Source organism: Saimiri boliviensis, chromosome 13 (assembly GCF_048565385.1).
Source record: "Saimiri boliviensis isolate mSaiBol1 chromosome 13, mSaiBol1.pri, whole genome shotgun sequence".
In the NCBI taxonomy this organism is placed as follows: Eukaryota; Metazoa; Chordata; class Mammalia; order Primates; family Cebidae; genus Saimiri; species Saimiri boliviensis.
In genome coordinates this window covers 544,969-562,057 of record NC_133461.1, presented here as the reverse complement: position 1 = coordinate 562,057, position 17,089 = coordinate 544,969, and the positions used below count along the sequence as shown (strand labels likewise).

The window sequence follows — 17,089 nt, the reverse complement described above, 5'->3', positions numbered from 1 at the left end:
GGCGTGGGCCGCCCTCTGGAGATGAGTGTGTGTGTGCATTGGACTTCGAAGCCATGGACAGGGAATGAAGGAGGGCAGCGGCTCCTCCAGCTTCCCCGCCCATCAGGGGCTGAGCCGTCATTAAACTCCAGGCTTCCTGTGCGGCTCAGGGTTCTTTCTGGCACAAAGCAGCGTGGGGCTGCGGTCTCCTGACTTCACAGAGTCTTCGTCGTTTCTCTGGGTGTATCACTTGGGTTCCTTGGGCTCCCTGTGTCAGTGCAGATCAGGTCCCCTACTCCCGCCATGGGGCAGGCCCCGGGCTAGACACGTCATGGCATGGAAACGCTGTGCCTGCTGGACGTGCGGAAAGGATCCTGGGCAGCCTGAGACCGTTCCTGCCCCGTCTGTCCCTGCAGCAATGCGTCCTCGTCACCTGTGTGTGCCCTGAAGTACTCCCATCAATACGAGGGTGGGGACGCCCTCAAGACACTTACATCCTGGCGGGAGCAGACAGAAAACAACACTGTGTAAAGATAATGTGTGACTCACTTAGCCCTTTAGCAGGGAAAGAAATGACACAGCAAAGTGAGGTGGGCATGGGCTTCGGCGTGAACCGAATGGCGCAGATGAGTCTGAAGAGAAGGCAGGTTTGAGCAAAGGCCCAGGGCAAGGGGTCACCGTGGGCATGGCTGAGCAGCTGTTCTGGGCAGAGGAACGGCCATGCTGAGGGCCTGAGGCAGGACTTGCCTGGGTGCCCAGGGGTGGGTGGAGGGGCGGGACAGACCGGCCCAGTTACGGCCGTGAGCTCTGGCATTTTGAGCAGAGGGTGGCATGTAGGTGTGAGGAGGCCTGTCCCAGTCACTGAGCTGGGGACAGAGGGCAAGAGGGGAGGCTGGAACCTGCTAGGGCTGTGGGTGCAGCTGACAGGTGGCTCAGAACAGACGCCACATCAAGTGGGAGCTACTGGATTGCAGGAGCCCGTGTCAGCAAGGCGTAGCTGTGGGCGACCCCCGAGACTCTGGCGGAAGGCCCCAGGTGGGAACACAGGCCCGGCCCAAAGCCTCCACATCTGTGCTCCGGGAACGGCCCAGGCTGGGACGGGCGCCACCCCAGGGCTGGCACTAATGACTTAAGTGGTGGGTGGCTTGGCCCTGTGGGCCTCTGGGCCAAGTAGGGACTTGGACTTACCGGACTTCCCCCTCTGGTTTCCAACCTCAGGGTTCAGTCCTGTGAAACAGCACAGACCAATTTGCTCTGGAATCCACCAAGCATGGGCAGAACGAACAGGTGGCTGTCCACGCTATACCTGCCCGGTTCAACCCGGTTCTGCGTTTCCGCTGTCGGCTCCTGGGGAGCACCAGCTGTGCCCACTGCTACCTCCTAGGCTTGGACTCAGGCGTCCAGGACGGGCCCCGGAGAGAAGGCATGGGGGGGGCTGTCGGTAGGAGGAGAGCCAGGCCTTCCGGCTCTTTGGCCACTGCCCAGCAGAGCCTCACTGTCCCAGCCCCACTCACCTGAGCCCCCACCCCGTGTGAGGGCAGCAGTGGCCATGTCCGGTCTGGATGCCGTCACAACACTCGCATGCAGAAGCGCAAGAGCTTTCCGATCCCCCAACTTCAGTATCACCAAGTTCCCCTGGGTGCGATTATTTTAAAGGTAAAAGTTCCAGGGGTCCCCGTGGAGGGCCGGTGTGGAGGGGGGGCGGGTGCACGATTCCTCATCCTCAAAGACCCTCTAGACGGAGGACTGCCTGCCTTCCATGAGGCTGGGAAAATCCAGATCTTTACACATTGCTTTTTATTGGCTTGTTTTTGCTCTTCTGAGCTTCCTGGTAAAGTAGTTTTGGTAATTTTACTTTCTCCTCCATGTGTGACTTTTCTGTAATATCGGCCTCTTGTGGACTCCTGATGCCTCTGGGAGACGGTCCTCAGCATGAGACCTTTCTACTTTCAATCTTGTCTACTGACTCTATTTTTCGTTTCTAGTTTTGTTTCTTATTTATATTCTCCTGGGGTTTTCATTGTAATGTCTTTGCTTTCCCTTGTGTTTTTAATTCCTCCAGTCATTATTTTCTATGATTCTATTTTCTGAAGTTCCCAGGAGGCTAATCCAGCTCCTAATGTGTGTGCTGGCATGTGCTCCTGCAGGACTGTTGCTCTGTGTGGTTTGTAATCTTCGTTTACGTTGGTCTTGGTTGGGGCTTCGTCTGTGGGAATCTCATGAGGCTTGAACTGAGAGTGGCTCTGGCCAGTCCTTGCTGACACTGGGCTGGATAATTCTTCCCTCTGGGGCCTCCTGTGAAGTGTGTTGGCAGTGTCTCTGGTTTCTACCCACTGGATGCCAGTCAGCGTCGTGACCATCACAGACATCTCCAGACCTTGCCAGCTGTCCCGGGGCAGAACTGCCCCCCACTGGGAACTGCCGGCTGCTTCTCTGCCTGGTTCAGTCAACGTCACAGCATCGCTGGCCTGTGAGCACCTTTTAAGTGATCATTTCTTGGCAGTCTCGCCCTCAGAGATGCCGCCTCACCCCGCTGTGCACGTCAGGCTCACAGACACATGACATCACGTTTGACCTGGCCAAGCAGAGACCTTGTAACCTTCTGGAACCAGCTGGCCAGTTTCCTTCCACCTCCAGGGAGGTGGAGCCCTGCCTGGCCCTGCTTTCCCTAGGATCAGTTCAGCTCTGCCTTTGTGCTGTGATGGCCATTCTATTATTGAGCCGTTCATCTTCTTTCTTTTCCTGATGTTCCATGCAGAGAATGGGGAGGAACTCCAGAGCTGTTCAGAAGTAGTTTGCAATCTCTTAAGTCAAGTAGTTAGCTTTAAAACACTTTTAATGTAGCATGTAACTTATGCCCATATTTTAAAATGTATATTCTGGGAAGAAGAAAGCCTTTTACAGCAAAAGTTCCAGGTTATACCTGATTATCCAGTTATTTTAATAATTATTCATCCCTGCATACAAAAAACTGGACCACACAAAGCATTTGGCTACAGGGGAAGTCAGCCTGTCCTGCAAGCTTGACGCATGTGCTCCGCGGGGACCAGAGGGTGGGGCGTCGAACCACAATGCTCCCCAGTAATAACTCAGGCTACTCTCTGTTTCCTAGGGTGAAACTGGACACTCATTTTCCAGGTCGAAGCTGCTGGTCTCAGCTGTGATTTCACCAGTTCCCTGAAAGAGAATACCCTGTACCTTCACAGAGCCAGGTAAACCCAGAACGTGCCAGAATTTGGCAAGAAACCTCAAGTAGTACTGGGATTACTTTTTCATTTCAGAGAGTCTTCTAGGTGGGTTCTTATGCCTTCTGCTGATGGTGAAGCTGAGACTCTGGTGGCTGTTGAGACACACCTGTCAAAGGCATGTGTCACAGGCAGCCCAGAACTTGGGCACGGCCCCTTCTGAGCCCCACCTGGGACTGCAGAGGACAAGGGAGCTCTCAGCTCGCAGGGCCGTCTGGCCACAGAGGGCTGGAGCAGCTGGGTTTGAACATGACGCTTCTTCCACAAACTGGACAGCTGCTGCTTATTCTGGGCAGTCTCTGAGGCAGCAGGTTCAGACGACTTCCTGCCACATTAGGAAGCTCCATCTCGTGAGCCCCGGGAGCCCAGCAGGTTGGAATTTTCAAAGCCTTTAATCCCCCAGAACGCATGACTAGCAGGGCGCAGGAAATCTCTGCAGCAAATTTCCATGACCTAAGCGGCTGATCGCTTTTGAATAAAATGAGGTCCCCTGCTCCAGCCCTCTGCCTGGACAGCCCTCAGTCTCAGAGAAGCTCTCCCACTCTGCAGACCTCTCTGCCCGCCCCCGACAGCCGCCCCCACAGCCCGTGCGGTACCGGATGCCTGGCCCTCATCCGTGTTCCTCAGTTCTGTGCTCCAGGCCATGTCCTTGACATGGGGTGTCTGGCGCATAGATTGAGATCATGTGTTCACCGAATGAACCACGGGGCACAGAGGCACACACAACCACTTGGCTCCTGACCGCGTCCCCCGCCTCTCACGCAGTGAACTTGGCTCTGAAGGTCACAGGTCCCCATGATTACCCAGCACTTCTCTCCTGCCCGACATTGCAGTAGCAGTCCAAGGAGCTTTCTCCCGTTTGGAAGAGGCTTCTCCCAATTTTTCACTGGGGGTGCCGAGCTCCTGCCGGCAAGCTAACTGGTGCCATTTTGTTAGACTCTCTTTCCCTCCCTTCTCCCCTCCCTCCTTTTCATTTGACTTTTTTCCCCCTAAAATTTCTGGTGAATCACACGCTTGGGTCAAGTTGGCAGTCTGTGAGCTGCACTTTGAGCACACTCACTACACCCCGCTCTTTCCCGGTTCCTGCGTTGCCCTTGTGGTGGGATTTAGCTTTACTTGGCAGAGGCTCGAGTACATGCTTGTTAGCAACAACCCTAAAAAGGACTTGATGTTGACGGGGGAAGGCAGTGGCCCTCGAACCTCAGTGAAGAGACTTGCATGTTACAGGATTCCCCCCGAGACCTACTAACTCACGATGATTTTTATAAATTGAGATAAGATTCACGTAACATTGTATTTACCATTTTTATGTGCACAATTCAGTGGTTTTTAGTGTATTAACAATGTTGTGCAACGATCACTGTCTAATTCCAGGACTTTACGTCATCTCCAGAGAAACCCCAAGCCATTAGCAGTCACTCCCCAACGGCCCCCTCCCATCCCCTGGAACCCCCTACCCTGCTTTCTGTCTCTGTGAATTTACTTATCATGGATAATTTATCTTATTTTATTTTATTTTTTGAGACAGTCTCACTCTGTCGCCCAGGCTGGAGTACAGTGGTGCAATCTTGGCTCATTGCAACCTCCACTTCCCAGGTTCAAGTGATTCTCCTGCCTCAGCCTCCCAAGTAGTTGGGACTGCAGGCACCCACCACACCTGACTAATTTTTGTATTTTTTGGTAGAGACAGGGTTTCGCCATGTTGGCCAGGCTGGTCTCAAACTCCTGGCCTCAAGTGATCCACCCGCCTCCTCAGCCTCCCAAAATGCTGGGATTACAGGTGTGAGCCACCACACCCGGCTCAGACACTATACGTGACCTTTTCTGTCCGGCTGCTTTCACGTAGCATATGGTTTATATCCACACTGTTGCATTAACGGTACTGTTCGTGGCTGAATAACATTCCCCTATGTGGGCCCCACATTTTGCTTATCCATTTATCAGTTGATGGAATTTGGGTTGTTTTCACTTTCTGGCTATGATAATAATGCCACTGTGAACATTTATGTACAGGTTTTTGTGTGAGCACATGTTTTCATTTGTCTTGAGTGTACACCTTGGAGTGGAATTGCCAGGTCACATGGGAACTGCATGTTTAAATTTTTGAGGAGCTATCAAACTGTTTTCCACTGTGGCTGTGACATTTTATATTCCCACCAGCAGTGTACCAGGGTCCGATTTTCCACAGCCTTTCCAGCACTTGTTGGGTGGGTTTTTGTTTGTTTTTGTTTTTGTTTTTTTCCCATTTGTTTGATGTAGCTACCCTAGTGGATGTGAAGAGGTATCCTGTAGTTTTCACTCACATTTCCATAACGGCTAATGCTATTGATCTCTTTTCATGCGCTTCTTAGCCATTCACATATTTCCTTTGGAGCAATACCTATTCAAATCCTCCGCCCATGTTTAAATTGGGTTGCTTGTCATTCGTGGTTGAGCTGCAAGAGCTCCTAGCATTCTGGATTCTAGACTCTGACCAGATGTGTGGCTTGCTCTTTTTTCCCCACGGTTAGCTGTCATTCATTTCTCTGGTGCTGTTTGCGATGTACAGAAGAACCTCATTTGAATGAAGTCGTTTCTCTTTTTTCCTTTTGTTGCTTGTGCTTTTGGCGTCCTGTTTCAGAAACCAGTGTCTAATCCACGGTCACGAAGAGTTACACTTCTGTTTTCTTCTAAGTGCATTTTAGAGGTTTAGTGCTTACATTAAGGTCTTTGATCTAGTTTGAATTAATTTTTATATATAGTGTGATGTAGGGGTCTCTCTTGGTCCATTCAGTGTTGCTATAAAGGAATACCTGTGGCTGGGTAATTCATTTTAAGAAGAAGGTTTGCTTAACTCGGGATTCTGATGTCTGGAAAAGTTCAAGATCGGGCATCTGCATCAGATAAAGGCCACAGGCAGCTCCAGTCACGGCAGAAGACGGCATGGAGCTGGTGTGTGCAGAGATCACACAGAGAGGGAGGAAGCAAGGGTTAGGGGTGCCAGGCTTGTTCAACAGCCAACTCTGGAGGGAACTCAGAGAGTGAGAACTCACCCTTTACCATGAAGATACCACCCAGCCATGCATAAGGGATCCACCCCCATGACCCAAACCCCTCCCATTAGGCCCCACCTCCAACTTTGGGGATCAAATTCCACTGTAAGATTTAGAGGCCAATATCCACACCATTGAAGGTTTGACTTTATTTTTTACATGTGGATAACCATTTGTTGGAGATACTATTACTTCTCCATTGAATAGTCTTGATAACCTTGTCAAAAATGAATTGGCCATAGATCTATGGGTTCATTTCTGGACTTTCGATTCTGCTCCATTAATTTTTACATCTTCCCTTTTGCCAATACTACACTCTTGACTGCTGTAGCTTTATACTTAGTTTGAGTAACTAGTAACGTACTAGTGCATACTCTAATTGCTATAAAGGAATACCTGAGACTGGGTGATTTATAAGAAAAAAATGCTTCATTAGCTCATGGTTCTGCAGGCTGCAAAGTAAGCATGCTGCTAATGTCTCATCAGCTGCTGAGGAGGCTTCAGGAAGCTTCTAGTCATAGCAGAAGGCAAAGGCAGAGCAGGAACGTTAATGGTAAAAGCAGGAACAAGGTTGGTGGGTAGGTACCACACACTTTTAAATGAACAGAACTCATGAGAACCCACTATTTCGAGGACAGCAGCAAGAGGATGGCACTAAGCCGTGAGAAATGCACTCCTGTGGTCCAGTCGCCTCCCAGCAGGTCCCACCTCCAACACTGGGGATTACATTTCGACATGAGAGTGAGGTGGAGTCATGTAATAAAATTTTATCAAGTAAGTTTGAGTCCTCCGACTTTGTTCTTTGTCAAGACTGTTTTGGCTACCTTGCAATTCCAATGGAATTTTAGGGTCAACTTGTCAATGTCTTCAAAAAAATTACTAGGATTTTTGTACAATTGGATTGACCCTGTTGACCACTTTAGGGAAGGTTGCCATCTTAACAATGTTGAGTCTTCTAATCCATGAACATGGGATGTCTTTTCATTTACTGAGTCTCAACATTTCTTCCACCAATGTTTGTAGTTTTCAGTGTCCAAGTCTAAGTCTTTCCACCTCCTTGGTTAAGTTGATTCCTAAGTATTTTATTCTTTCTGATGCTCTTATAAATGGGTATTTTAACTTCCTTTTCTGATTGTGCATTGTTTTTGCATATAAATACAACTGATTTTTTAAATATTGATCTCATGTCTTGCAATTTTGCTAAACCCATTCTCATAGTGGTGTGTGTGTGTGCGCGCGTCTGTCTGTGTGTGTTCTTTAAGGTTTTCTGTATATAAGACCATAAGATCACCTGAAAATATACTTTTACTTCTTTCTTTTGAGTCTAGATGCCTTTTCTTTCTTTCTCTTGCCTCATTTTTCTGACTAGAATTTCCGGTACAATGTTAAGTAGAACTGATGAGAGCAGGCATTTCAGTCTTGTTCCTGGTCTTAGAGGGAAAGGATCCAGTTTTTCACCACTGACAATGGAGTTAACTGTGAGTTTTCCTACGTGGACTTTGCCATGTTGAGGAAGTTCGCTTTTAGTCTCAGTTACTGAGGTTTTTTTAAATCATGAAAGGATGTTAGACTTTGTCAGATCTCTTTTCTGCATCTATTGAAATTATCACATTTTCTCCTTCATCCTATAAATATGTATATACTAATTTTTGTGTGTCATGCCACCCTTGTATTCCTGTGATAAATCTCTATGATAAATGATCACATGGCCATCATATACATCCTTTTAATATGATGCTGGATTTATTTTGCTTCTGTTTTCCTGTGGATTTTTGCCTCTGTTGTTGTTGTTGTTTTTGAGATCGAGTGTCGCTCTGTTGCTCAAGCTGGAGTGCAGTGGTGTGATCTTGGCTCATTGCAACCTGCACCTCCCAGGTTCAGACAATTCTCTGCCTCAGCCTCTTGAGTAGCTGGGATTACAGGCACCCACCACCATACCCGGCTAATTTTTGTATTTTTTAGTAGAGACAGGGTTTCACGTTAGCCAGGCTAGTCTTGAACTCCTGACCTCAGGTGATCCACCTGCCTCAGCCTCCCAATGTGCTGGGATTACAAGTGTGAGCCACTGTGCCCAGCCTTGCCTCTGTTTCTATCAGGGCTATTGGTTTGTAGTTCTCTTTTCTCATGATGTCCTTGTCTCCTCAGAGAATGCTTATGAAGCATTCCTTCCTCTTCGGTCTTTTGACAAGTTTGAAAAGGATTGGTATTCATTCTTTCTTAAATATGTAGTAGAGTTTGCCAGTAAAGCCATCTTGTCCTTGGATTTTTGCTGGAGAAAGTTTTTTTGATTACTAATTTAATCCTTCTTTGTTATAGCTCTATTCAGATTTTCTATTTCTCCCTGAGTCAGTTTGGTACTTACGTGTTTCAAGGAATTTGTTCACATCATCCTCATTATTTAATTTGTTGGTATGCAACTGTTCATGGATTGACCCTTTTATCATTACATAATGCCCTTCTTTGTCCCTCACAACAATTTTTGCCTGAAAACCTATTTTGTCAGAAATTAGTATGGCCACTCCAGCTCTTTTTCCTTCATTTTCAAGGTATTTCTCTTTAAATATGAAGAGATTCTTACATGGACATTATATGCTTGGATTATGGTTTTTGTTGTTGTTATTGTTTTTAACCTATTAAGCCAATCTTTGTCTTTTAATTGTTGAGTTTAATCCATTTACATTTAAGGTGACTGTTGATTAGGAAGGACTTCTGCTAGTTTGCCATTTCTTTTCTCTGTGTCTTACATATTTTTTGTTCTTCTGTTACTGCCTTCTTTTGCGTTAAAGACATTTTCCCAGTGTGTGCCATTTTAATTCCCTTGTGGTTTTGTTTGTTGGCCAGGCTGGTCTTGAACTCCTGGCCTCAAGCAATCTGCCAACCTCACCCTCCCAAAGTGCTGGAATTATAGGTGTGAGCCACAATGCCTGGCCTCTCTCTTTCATTTTTGAAGGACAGTTTTGCCAGATATAAATTTCTTGGTTGACAGTTTTTTTTTTCCTTTCAGCTCATTAAATTTGTCATCCCACTACCTGCTGGCCTCCATGGTTTCTGAGGAAAAAAATTAACTGTTAATCTTACAGAGGCTCCATCACACATGATAAGTTGCTTCTCTCTTGCTGCTTTCAAAATTCTCTCTCTCTCATTCTTTCTTTCTTTCTGAACAGAGTCTCTCTATTGCCCAGGCTGGGAGATAGGCACAATCTTGACTCACTGCAATCTTCCCCTTCCCAGTTCAAGTGATTCTCCTGCTTCAACCTCCTGAGTAGCTGGGATTACAGGTACCTGCTAACATGGCTGGCTAATTTTTGTATTTTTAGTAGAGACAAGTTTTCACCATGTTGGTCAGCCTGGTCTTGAACTGCTGACCTCAGAAAACTCACCTGCCTTGGCTTCCCAAAGTGCTGGGCTTACAAGTGTGAGTGACTGTGCCTGGCCAGTATTTGTCTTTAGACAGCTTGATTATGGTGTATCAGTGTCAATGTCTTTGAATTTATCTTACTTGGAGTTTGTTGAGTTTCTTAGATGTGTAATGTTTTTCATCAAATTTGAATTTTTTTTAACCGGTATTTCTTCAAATATTCTTTCTTTCCTGTCCTCTTTCCTTTTGGGACTCTCATTATGCAAAAGTTGGTACATCTGATGGTATCCCACAGGTCTCTTAGGCGCTGCTCAGTTTTCTTCAGTTATTTTCTTTCTGCTGCTCAGATAGGATACTATGAAATGATGTATCTCCAGTTTCTTTGATTCTTTATTAAGCCTGTTCATATCTGCTGTTGAGATCTTCTAATATGCTTTTCATTTCAGTGATTATGCTTTCAACACATAATTTCTATCACTTTTTTAAAATACTCTTTATTGATATCCTGTTTGGTGAGACGTCATTCTAACAAATTACTTTAGCTCTTTGAAGATATTAAACATAGCTTATGTGACATCTTTTTCTAGTGAATCCAATATCTGGGCTTCTTCAGGAATATTTTTTTAGTTGCTTTTTCCTGTCTATGAGCTACACTTTTATATTCTTTGTAAGCCTTGTAAATTTGTGTTGAAAACTGTAGATTTTTAATAAGTGACAGTTCTGGAAATCAGACTCTCCCCTCTCCCCAGGTTTTTTTGTAGCTACTGTTGTTTGTTTAGTAACTATTCTTTGTCTTATGTGGCCCCTGATGTCTCTGTTCCAGTAGCTTAGGGGGCGACAAGTGTGATTGGACATAGATTCTTAAATGTCTGAAACTAAAACTTGTTTTTGCAGATGGGCTATATGTGTGTCTTGGGGCCACCTGCAGCATCAGCCAGGCTGGTCAAACCTTATTCTTATCAACTCCTGCTCGCAGAATCTGAAGGTCAGCCAGAAAAGCGTCTTTTGGGACTTCTCCGGGGTTGCATGTGCAAACCCCACCACGTGCGTGCCCTTCCAGAGTCCCAGGAATCTGTTGGAACTTTTTCAAGCCCTTATTTCCCAAGTCATCTCATTCCCCAGCCTTCCATCCCAAGCTGTTTGTTAGGCCATGGTCCCAACTCTCATCCATTGCCTCAGGCAGCAGTAGCTAAAACACTTTCCTGTAAACGTTTTCGGACAAAAACGCCCAGGTGGCAGTTGCACGGAGGGATTTCCCATTTACAGGAGAGGAAGGCAGGCCCTTCGGGCAATCTTCCACGGACCCACAACAGTTACGATCCTTAGCGAATGAGGCCTGTGTGCCTCCTCCCAGTGCTAGTGCTGGTAGCGGGAGCGCAGGCTGCTGCTTTCAAGGCTTCATCGGAGCGGGGGTGCAGCGTATGTGAAACGGCCAGAGCCGTTTGCTGTGTTTGTGACCAAGACTCAGCTGTTCTCTCTCAGTGTCCCACGGGTGGTGCAGGCTTTTGGTTAGTTTCTGGAGTTCCAAAAAAGTTGACTGTGGACGGCTTTTCGCTGTGCGAAGGTGGGGCTGGGCTTCCGGAGCTCCTCGCTCTGCAGCCTCTCCGCCTCACAGAAGGCTGAGTCGAGTCCCCTTCGTGCTCCGACGTGGCTGGTCCGCGGCGCACAATCTAAACGGCGCTGCGTGTCTCCCTCCGGACACCGCGACGGGCTTCCTGGCCGGCGGGGTCCGTCCGGAAACATCCGGCTCGTTTCAGTTTGCATCGCTTTGTCAAAACCCGGTGGGACACTTGTTCCAGGCCCGTGGCTGGACAACACCCGGCTGCTCTCTCGGCGATGACTCAAGGCCAGGTCGCCACTGGGCGGGGACCCCGCGGGAACCCGGCGCAGACGCGGGGCCCACGGAGGCGCGGGAACGGCAGCCGGGCGGGCGGAGGGGCCGCGGTGCGGCGCCGGCCCCGCGCCCGGATCCCCGCGGGCGGACGCGCGCCCCAGCCCAGCTCTCGCGGCCCTTAACGCGCTCCGTTCCTTTCGCAGGCGCGGCCTCCGGAGCCCGGCGGAAGCCCCCAGGCGTTTCCCGCGCATGGAGCCATGGCCCCGCTCCCCGGGCACGCGGAGCCCCCCGGCGGCGGCGCGGTGGGCGGCGGGGCCCGCGCCCGGCACGTCATCATCAACGTGGGCGGCTGCCGCGTGCGCCTGGCCTGGGCCGCGCTGGCGCGGTGCCCCCTCGCGCGCCTGGAGCGCCTGCGCGCCTGCCGCGGCCACGACGAGCTGCTGCGCGTGTGCGACGACTACGACGTGAGCCGCGACGAGTTCTTCTTCGACCGCAGCCCGTGCGCCTTCCGCGCCATCGTGGCGCTGCTGCGCGCGGGGAAGCTGCGGCTGCTGCGGGGCCCGTGCGCGCTGGCCTTCCGCGACGAGCTGGCCTACTGGGGCATCGACGAGGCGCGCCTGGAGCGCTGCTGCCTGCGCCGCCTGCGCCGCCGCGAGGAGGAGGCGGCCGAGGCGCGCGCGGAGCCGGCGGGGCGCGGGGCGCAGGGGAGCCCGGCGCGCGCCCTGGGGTCCCCGGGGCGGCTGCAGCGCGGCCGGCGGCGCCTGCGCGACGTGGTGGACGACCCGCACTCGGGGCTGGCGGGCAAGCTCTTCGCCTGCGTGTCCGTGTCCTTTGTGGCCGTCACGGCCGTGGGCCTCTGCCTGAGCACCATGCCGGACATCCGCGCCGAGGAGGAGCGGGTGAGCACGGGGCGAGGACGGGGCGGAGCTGGGGCTGGGCTGCGGGTCAGTGAAGCGGGAGGAGGGCTGAGCGGGAGGGAGCACCCCCGGTGCTGGTCTTGGCAAACCCCACCCCCCAGCGCGAGACAGCATTGGGTTTCAGGACGCAGCATCGGCCCGCAGGCCTCCGCCGGAAACTGCTCTGCTCGTCAGGCCCTCACAGTTCGGGCAACGTGGAGCTAAAATAGTGGGTATCCGGGGCCTAGAGATTTGTGCGACACTTGGTCATTGTGGACCAAGGAGACCCAACCACATTGTTCCAGGGCCGGCGGACAGTGCCAGGGCCAGGCAGGCTTCTGGCTATGGAACTGAGGTCTGGGTGCCGAGGTCTGGGTACTGGGAGGTCTGCGTGCCAGGGTCTGGGTACTGGGAGGTCTGCGTGCCAGGGTCTGGGTGCTGGGAGGTCTGGGTGCCAGGGTCTGGGTGCTGGGAGGTCTGGGTGCTGACGTGTCTGGGTGCTGACGTGTCTGGGTGCTGCGAGGTCTGCGTGCCAGGGTCTGGGTGCTGGGAGGTCTGGGTGCCAGGGTCTGGGTGCTGGGAGGTCTGGGTGCTGAGGTGTCTGGGTGCTGCGAGGTCTGGGTGCTGTGTTACAGGGTCCAGCCCTACTGGGTCTAGAGGGTATTCTGTACGGGTGCAGAAACGAGAGGCTGTACAAATAAAGACAGAAGACACTGACATAAAGAGAAAACAAGTTTGGGCCCAGGGGCCCACTGCCACCTACTGCACGAAGTCCGGTAGTGGCCCCAAGTGCCTGGACACTCTGACTTTTATTGGGTACAAAGTAGGGGGTAGGGAGAATAGGGTGAGTTCAAGCAAATCACATGTCTAAGGAACAAAGGGGCCGAGACTTGCAAGCAGCTGAACAAGGAGCCCAGGGCTTTCAAGTAGCCGAAGCAGGGGACAGCAAGATGCGTCAGCACTGTATGCTGTGCTTGCCCAGTAAGAACAAAGGCTTCAAAAATAATGCTGCTTCTTACTACCTTCAAAAGAGGAACCAGGTGCACAAGTAGGGAGTGAAGGCAGACACTGGCCTACATAGCGCAGCACCACAGAGAGACAGTTAACCCCCGGGTAGCTGCGGGTTGGGCTGACTGGTATCAGTCCTTCAGCGGAGTGGAGTGTTCTCTGACTTGCCCAAGGACAGGGAATGTTCCCTTCCAAGGTCTGCTGAGTAGCGGGTGCTTCCCTGAGCACTGGCGCTACTGCAGAGATTTTAGATGCCCTCCAGCAGCCCTTATGCAGGTGTGACAGAGGGCTGACTTTCAGTGTTCCACAGGTGTTAATGCTCTTGCCTCCTGGCCACATCCCATGGCTCATCAGTCCCTAACCACAGTGACCTAAAGTTCCTAAGTATGCATACAGTACAAGAAGGCTTTAATCAAGGCTTAGTATTCAGTAAGACTAATGTCTTATCACTCATGATACCTAATATTCAATAAGACTAATACCCAATCACTCGTGATACTTATTCCTAACTAGAGTCTTTTTTCTATATTCTAATGATCAGACAGGAGCTGGCTGAGGCTTCAGTCTCCTGCTTCGGCACTGAGGAGACTTTCCTCCCACACTGGGAGGCCTGGGTGCTAAGAGGTCTGGGGGCTGAGGTCTGGGCATGGATCTTCCTGCCCCTCTCCTGGACTTCCCGCCCCATCCATCCTGTCCCCACCAACCTGAGAAGGCCTGTGCAGAGTGCGTCATTGTGGGTCAACCTCTGTTACCATGAGGAGACAAGAGAAGGTGAAAGCTTGCCAGTGTGTGTCGTGGAACGTTCTGGAAGTGTCTGGGGAAGGCCCATGAGCACCAAGCCCTAGGCCTGGGATTTTGTGTTGTCGGAGTGGTGGGATTCCTGGACAAGGGGCCATGACTGTGTCTGAACAGACGTAGCTGGGTATTGCTCTGGAAAAGTCTCCCTGCATTTTCCGATGGCCATACCAGGAGGCAGAGCACCCCACCAGGGTGGGGCTCGGGCACCCCTCCCCTCAGCACTGGCCTCCCTGGACTACATGGAGGCCCCTGCACCCCTAACGGGGCAGAGCACCCATCTTCAGCACCGCAGAGCCTATGGCCGCCTGGGAGACACCTTGCCATTGAAAGGCACAGCAGTGAGCTGAACTGACCCAAGCCCGTGGCCCCAGTGCAGATTTGAGGTCAATGCAGATTTGGAAGCCACTTGCTGCCACGCAGTCTGGTTGTGTGGCATCCGGGCCACCTTCCCCAGTCATCCTCATGAGGTCCAGGTCCTGATTATGCTTCCGAAAGGTGCCCAAGCGTTTGGATATCCTCGGTCGGACGTCCAGAGGAAAAATTCATTCGTGTCACGTTAGAGAATCTGAGAAGTTTGGGCTGCCCCAACTACAGAAGTCACCCCAGGAACACCAGCCCTAGCCCTTACTGTGTACCCCAAAACCCCAGATCCTCTCAAGGACAACCCCGGGCTCTGTGGCACCCAGCCCTTCACACCTCCTGATGCGCGTCCCTAAATCGGTCGTCAGTTAAAAAGCAGTCGCCCTCCGCGTGGGGCCTGGTGACACGTGTCCGAGTGTTGCAGCTGCTGCAGCTGACCAAAGGTCTCTTTCAGAAGTGATTGTTGTGTGGGTGAAGAGCCAAGCAAGATGGTTCTCACCCCCGTCCTAAGGGAATATTTCAAAGCATGAGAATTGACATGTTAATGACGTCACAAAACCGGAAGCCAGGGCGCTTCTGAGCGTCCAGCTAGGGGCTGGTTAAGGACGTCACCTCCTGTCCACTTGATTGATGGGATGTGGGGAACAGTTAAATGTTGGTGATTCCCACGAAAATCGCTTAGCCTCACTTATAATTAAATACAAGCTGAATCCCAGACAGTGCAAGCCCCTGCCCAGCTCAGGTCTCAGACGGGCTGAGTCGCTGGCTGACCACCCCAAGCCAGCCACTGAGGGTCGGCGGTGGGACCCTAACTCAGTGCTCCCTGGAGAGCACATTGGTGCGAGCGCTTCAGTGCTGTTTGCCAGAACACAAGTTCTTGAGAAATAGGAGCCAGTGTTAATAGCAAAATGTGAGCTCTCTGATGAGATCAAGTCCAGCTGCCACACAGGGTTGGCTTCTGCGGGGTTTCCTGCACGCGCTGCGCTGTCCGAGGTGCAGGAGCCGGGGTGCAGGAGCCATGAGCACCCTACACACAGCTCTGCAGACACTGGGGAGACCCCAAGCCAGAGTCTAGCCAGAACGGCCTCCCAGGGTCTCCTGGGTGCCTCGGAGAATTTGGGAAGCCCAGGGCACAGGTTGGCTTCAGTACCTGCCCCCTGCTGAGTCTCCTGCCCCTGGGCTGTGACCCGGATGGGGCAGCAGCTCCCTGTGTGGAAACGCCCGGCCCACTGTAGACAGTGGCTGCTGAAGACATAAGAAGTGGTGTCACTGCCTCCTGGGAGGAAAAAGGCTTATATTCCATCCACCCTCCTTTGTTTATTTTGGCAAACTATGCAGAAAAGTTGCCATTCTGACCCATTTGAAGCTCCCAGTTGAGTGGCACTAAGCCGTTCGCTGCTGTTGGGCAGCCGTCACCACCACCGTCTTCAGGACTTTTCCATCTTCCCACACTGAAGCTCTATCCCGACGAAACACGGACTCCCTGCCCCAACCCTGGCGCCCTCGTCTGCTGCTGTGTCCAGGGCTCTGAGGACTCCAGGGACCTCCTGGAAGTGGAATCACAGTCTGTGCTTCTGTGACTGGCTTATTAAGGTTCATCCGTGTGGTAGCTCGTGTCCAGGGTTCCTGACTTCTCATGACCAAATAATATTCCATTGCACAGATGCACCTCTCGGCCCCTCCTCTGCCTTCACCAGAGACTTTGTAGTTTGGGCCTGGTGGGCAGAGCTGCACACGGCCTCAGCCCAGGACTCCAGAGCCCACAGTCCTGAAGTAGCAGTAATGTTAATAATGGTTAGACCTGGTTAGCAGGGACATCTGGCTAAATAAGAAGCTGTTTTACATGGGCATTAAGCCGGATGCAGTGGTCGCACCTGCAGTTCCGCCACCTCAGGAGGCTGAGGCCGGAGGAGCACAGCAGGGTAGGAGTTGGAGGCCAGCCTGAGCAACACAGGGAGACCCCATTGCTACAAAAATGTAGCCAAGTGCCGTGGTGTGTGCCTGTGGTCCCAGCTACTCAAGAGGCTGAGGTGGGAGGATTGCTTGAGCCCAGAGATTCAAGGCTGCGGTGAACCACGATTGTGCCAACGCGCTCCAGCCTAGGTGACAGACCAGACCCTGCCTCAAAAAACAACAAATGTGGGCATTGCTGAGGACACCTGCTGGGAGCACAGCCAGCAGTCTTCCTGCGTGCTCCCCTGCTGCCACAAAAACGAACCGCTTAGCTTCAGAAAACAGCTTCATTCTCTGACAGCTCTGGTGGGCAGAAGTCCACGGTGGGGGTCCTGGGGTGAAAATCAAGGTGTGGCAGGGCCGGTTCCTTCTGGAGGCTCCAAGGGAGCTGTTTTCTGCCTGTTTAGCCTGTGGGGGCCGTGGGCGCATGGCCCCTTCCCCTGCCTCTGGAAGCAGGACTCTGTCCTCTGCTTCCCTGTGTCGCCTCCTCTCACCTCCAGCACCGCCTCCTGTGGGGACCTCCTGAGGACCCTAAGCCCACCAGCCACCCAGGACCATCTCCCGTCTCAAGGCCCTCGGCTCAGTCCCACCTGCACCTGCAGAGCCCCTCCTGCCTGTGAGGTGAT

The 17,089-nt window shown here is 51.7% G+C and overlaps 1 protein-coding gene across 1 annotated transcript in view; it reads left to right on the top strand.

The window, feature by feature from the left end:
- The window catches only part of KCNG2 (potassium voltage-gated channel modifier subfamily G member 2), an 82,639-nt gene that overhangs the window by 45,856 nt on the left and 19,694 nt on the right, over positions 1-17,089 (top strand). Inside the window, exons 2-3 of the mRNA XM_010336854.3 lie at positions 3,092-3,191; positions 11,652-12,347. Coding sequence (XP_010335156.2) covers positions 11,706-12,347 — 642 coding nt within the window. The 5' untranslated portion in view covers positions 3,092-3,191; positions 11,652-11,705. The remainder of the gene's footprint in view (positions 1-3,091; positions 3,192-11,651; positions 12,348-17,089) is intronic.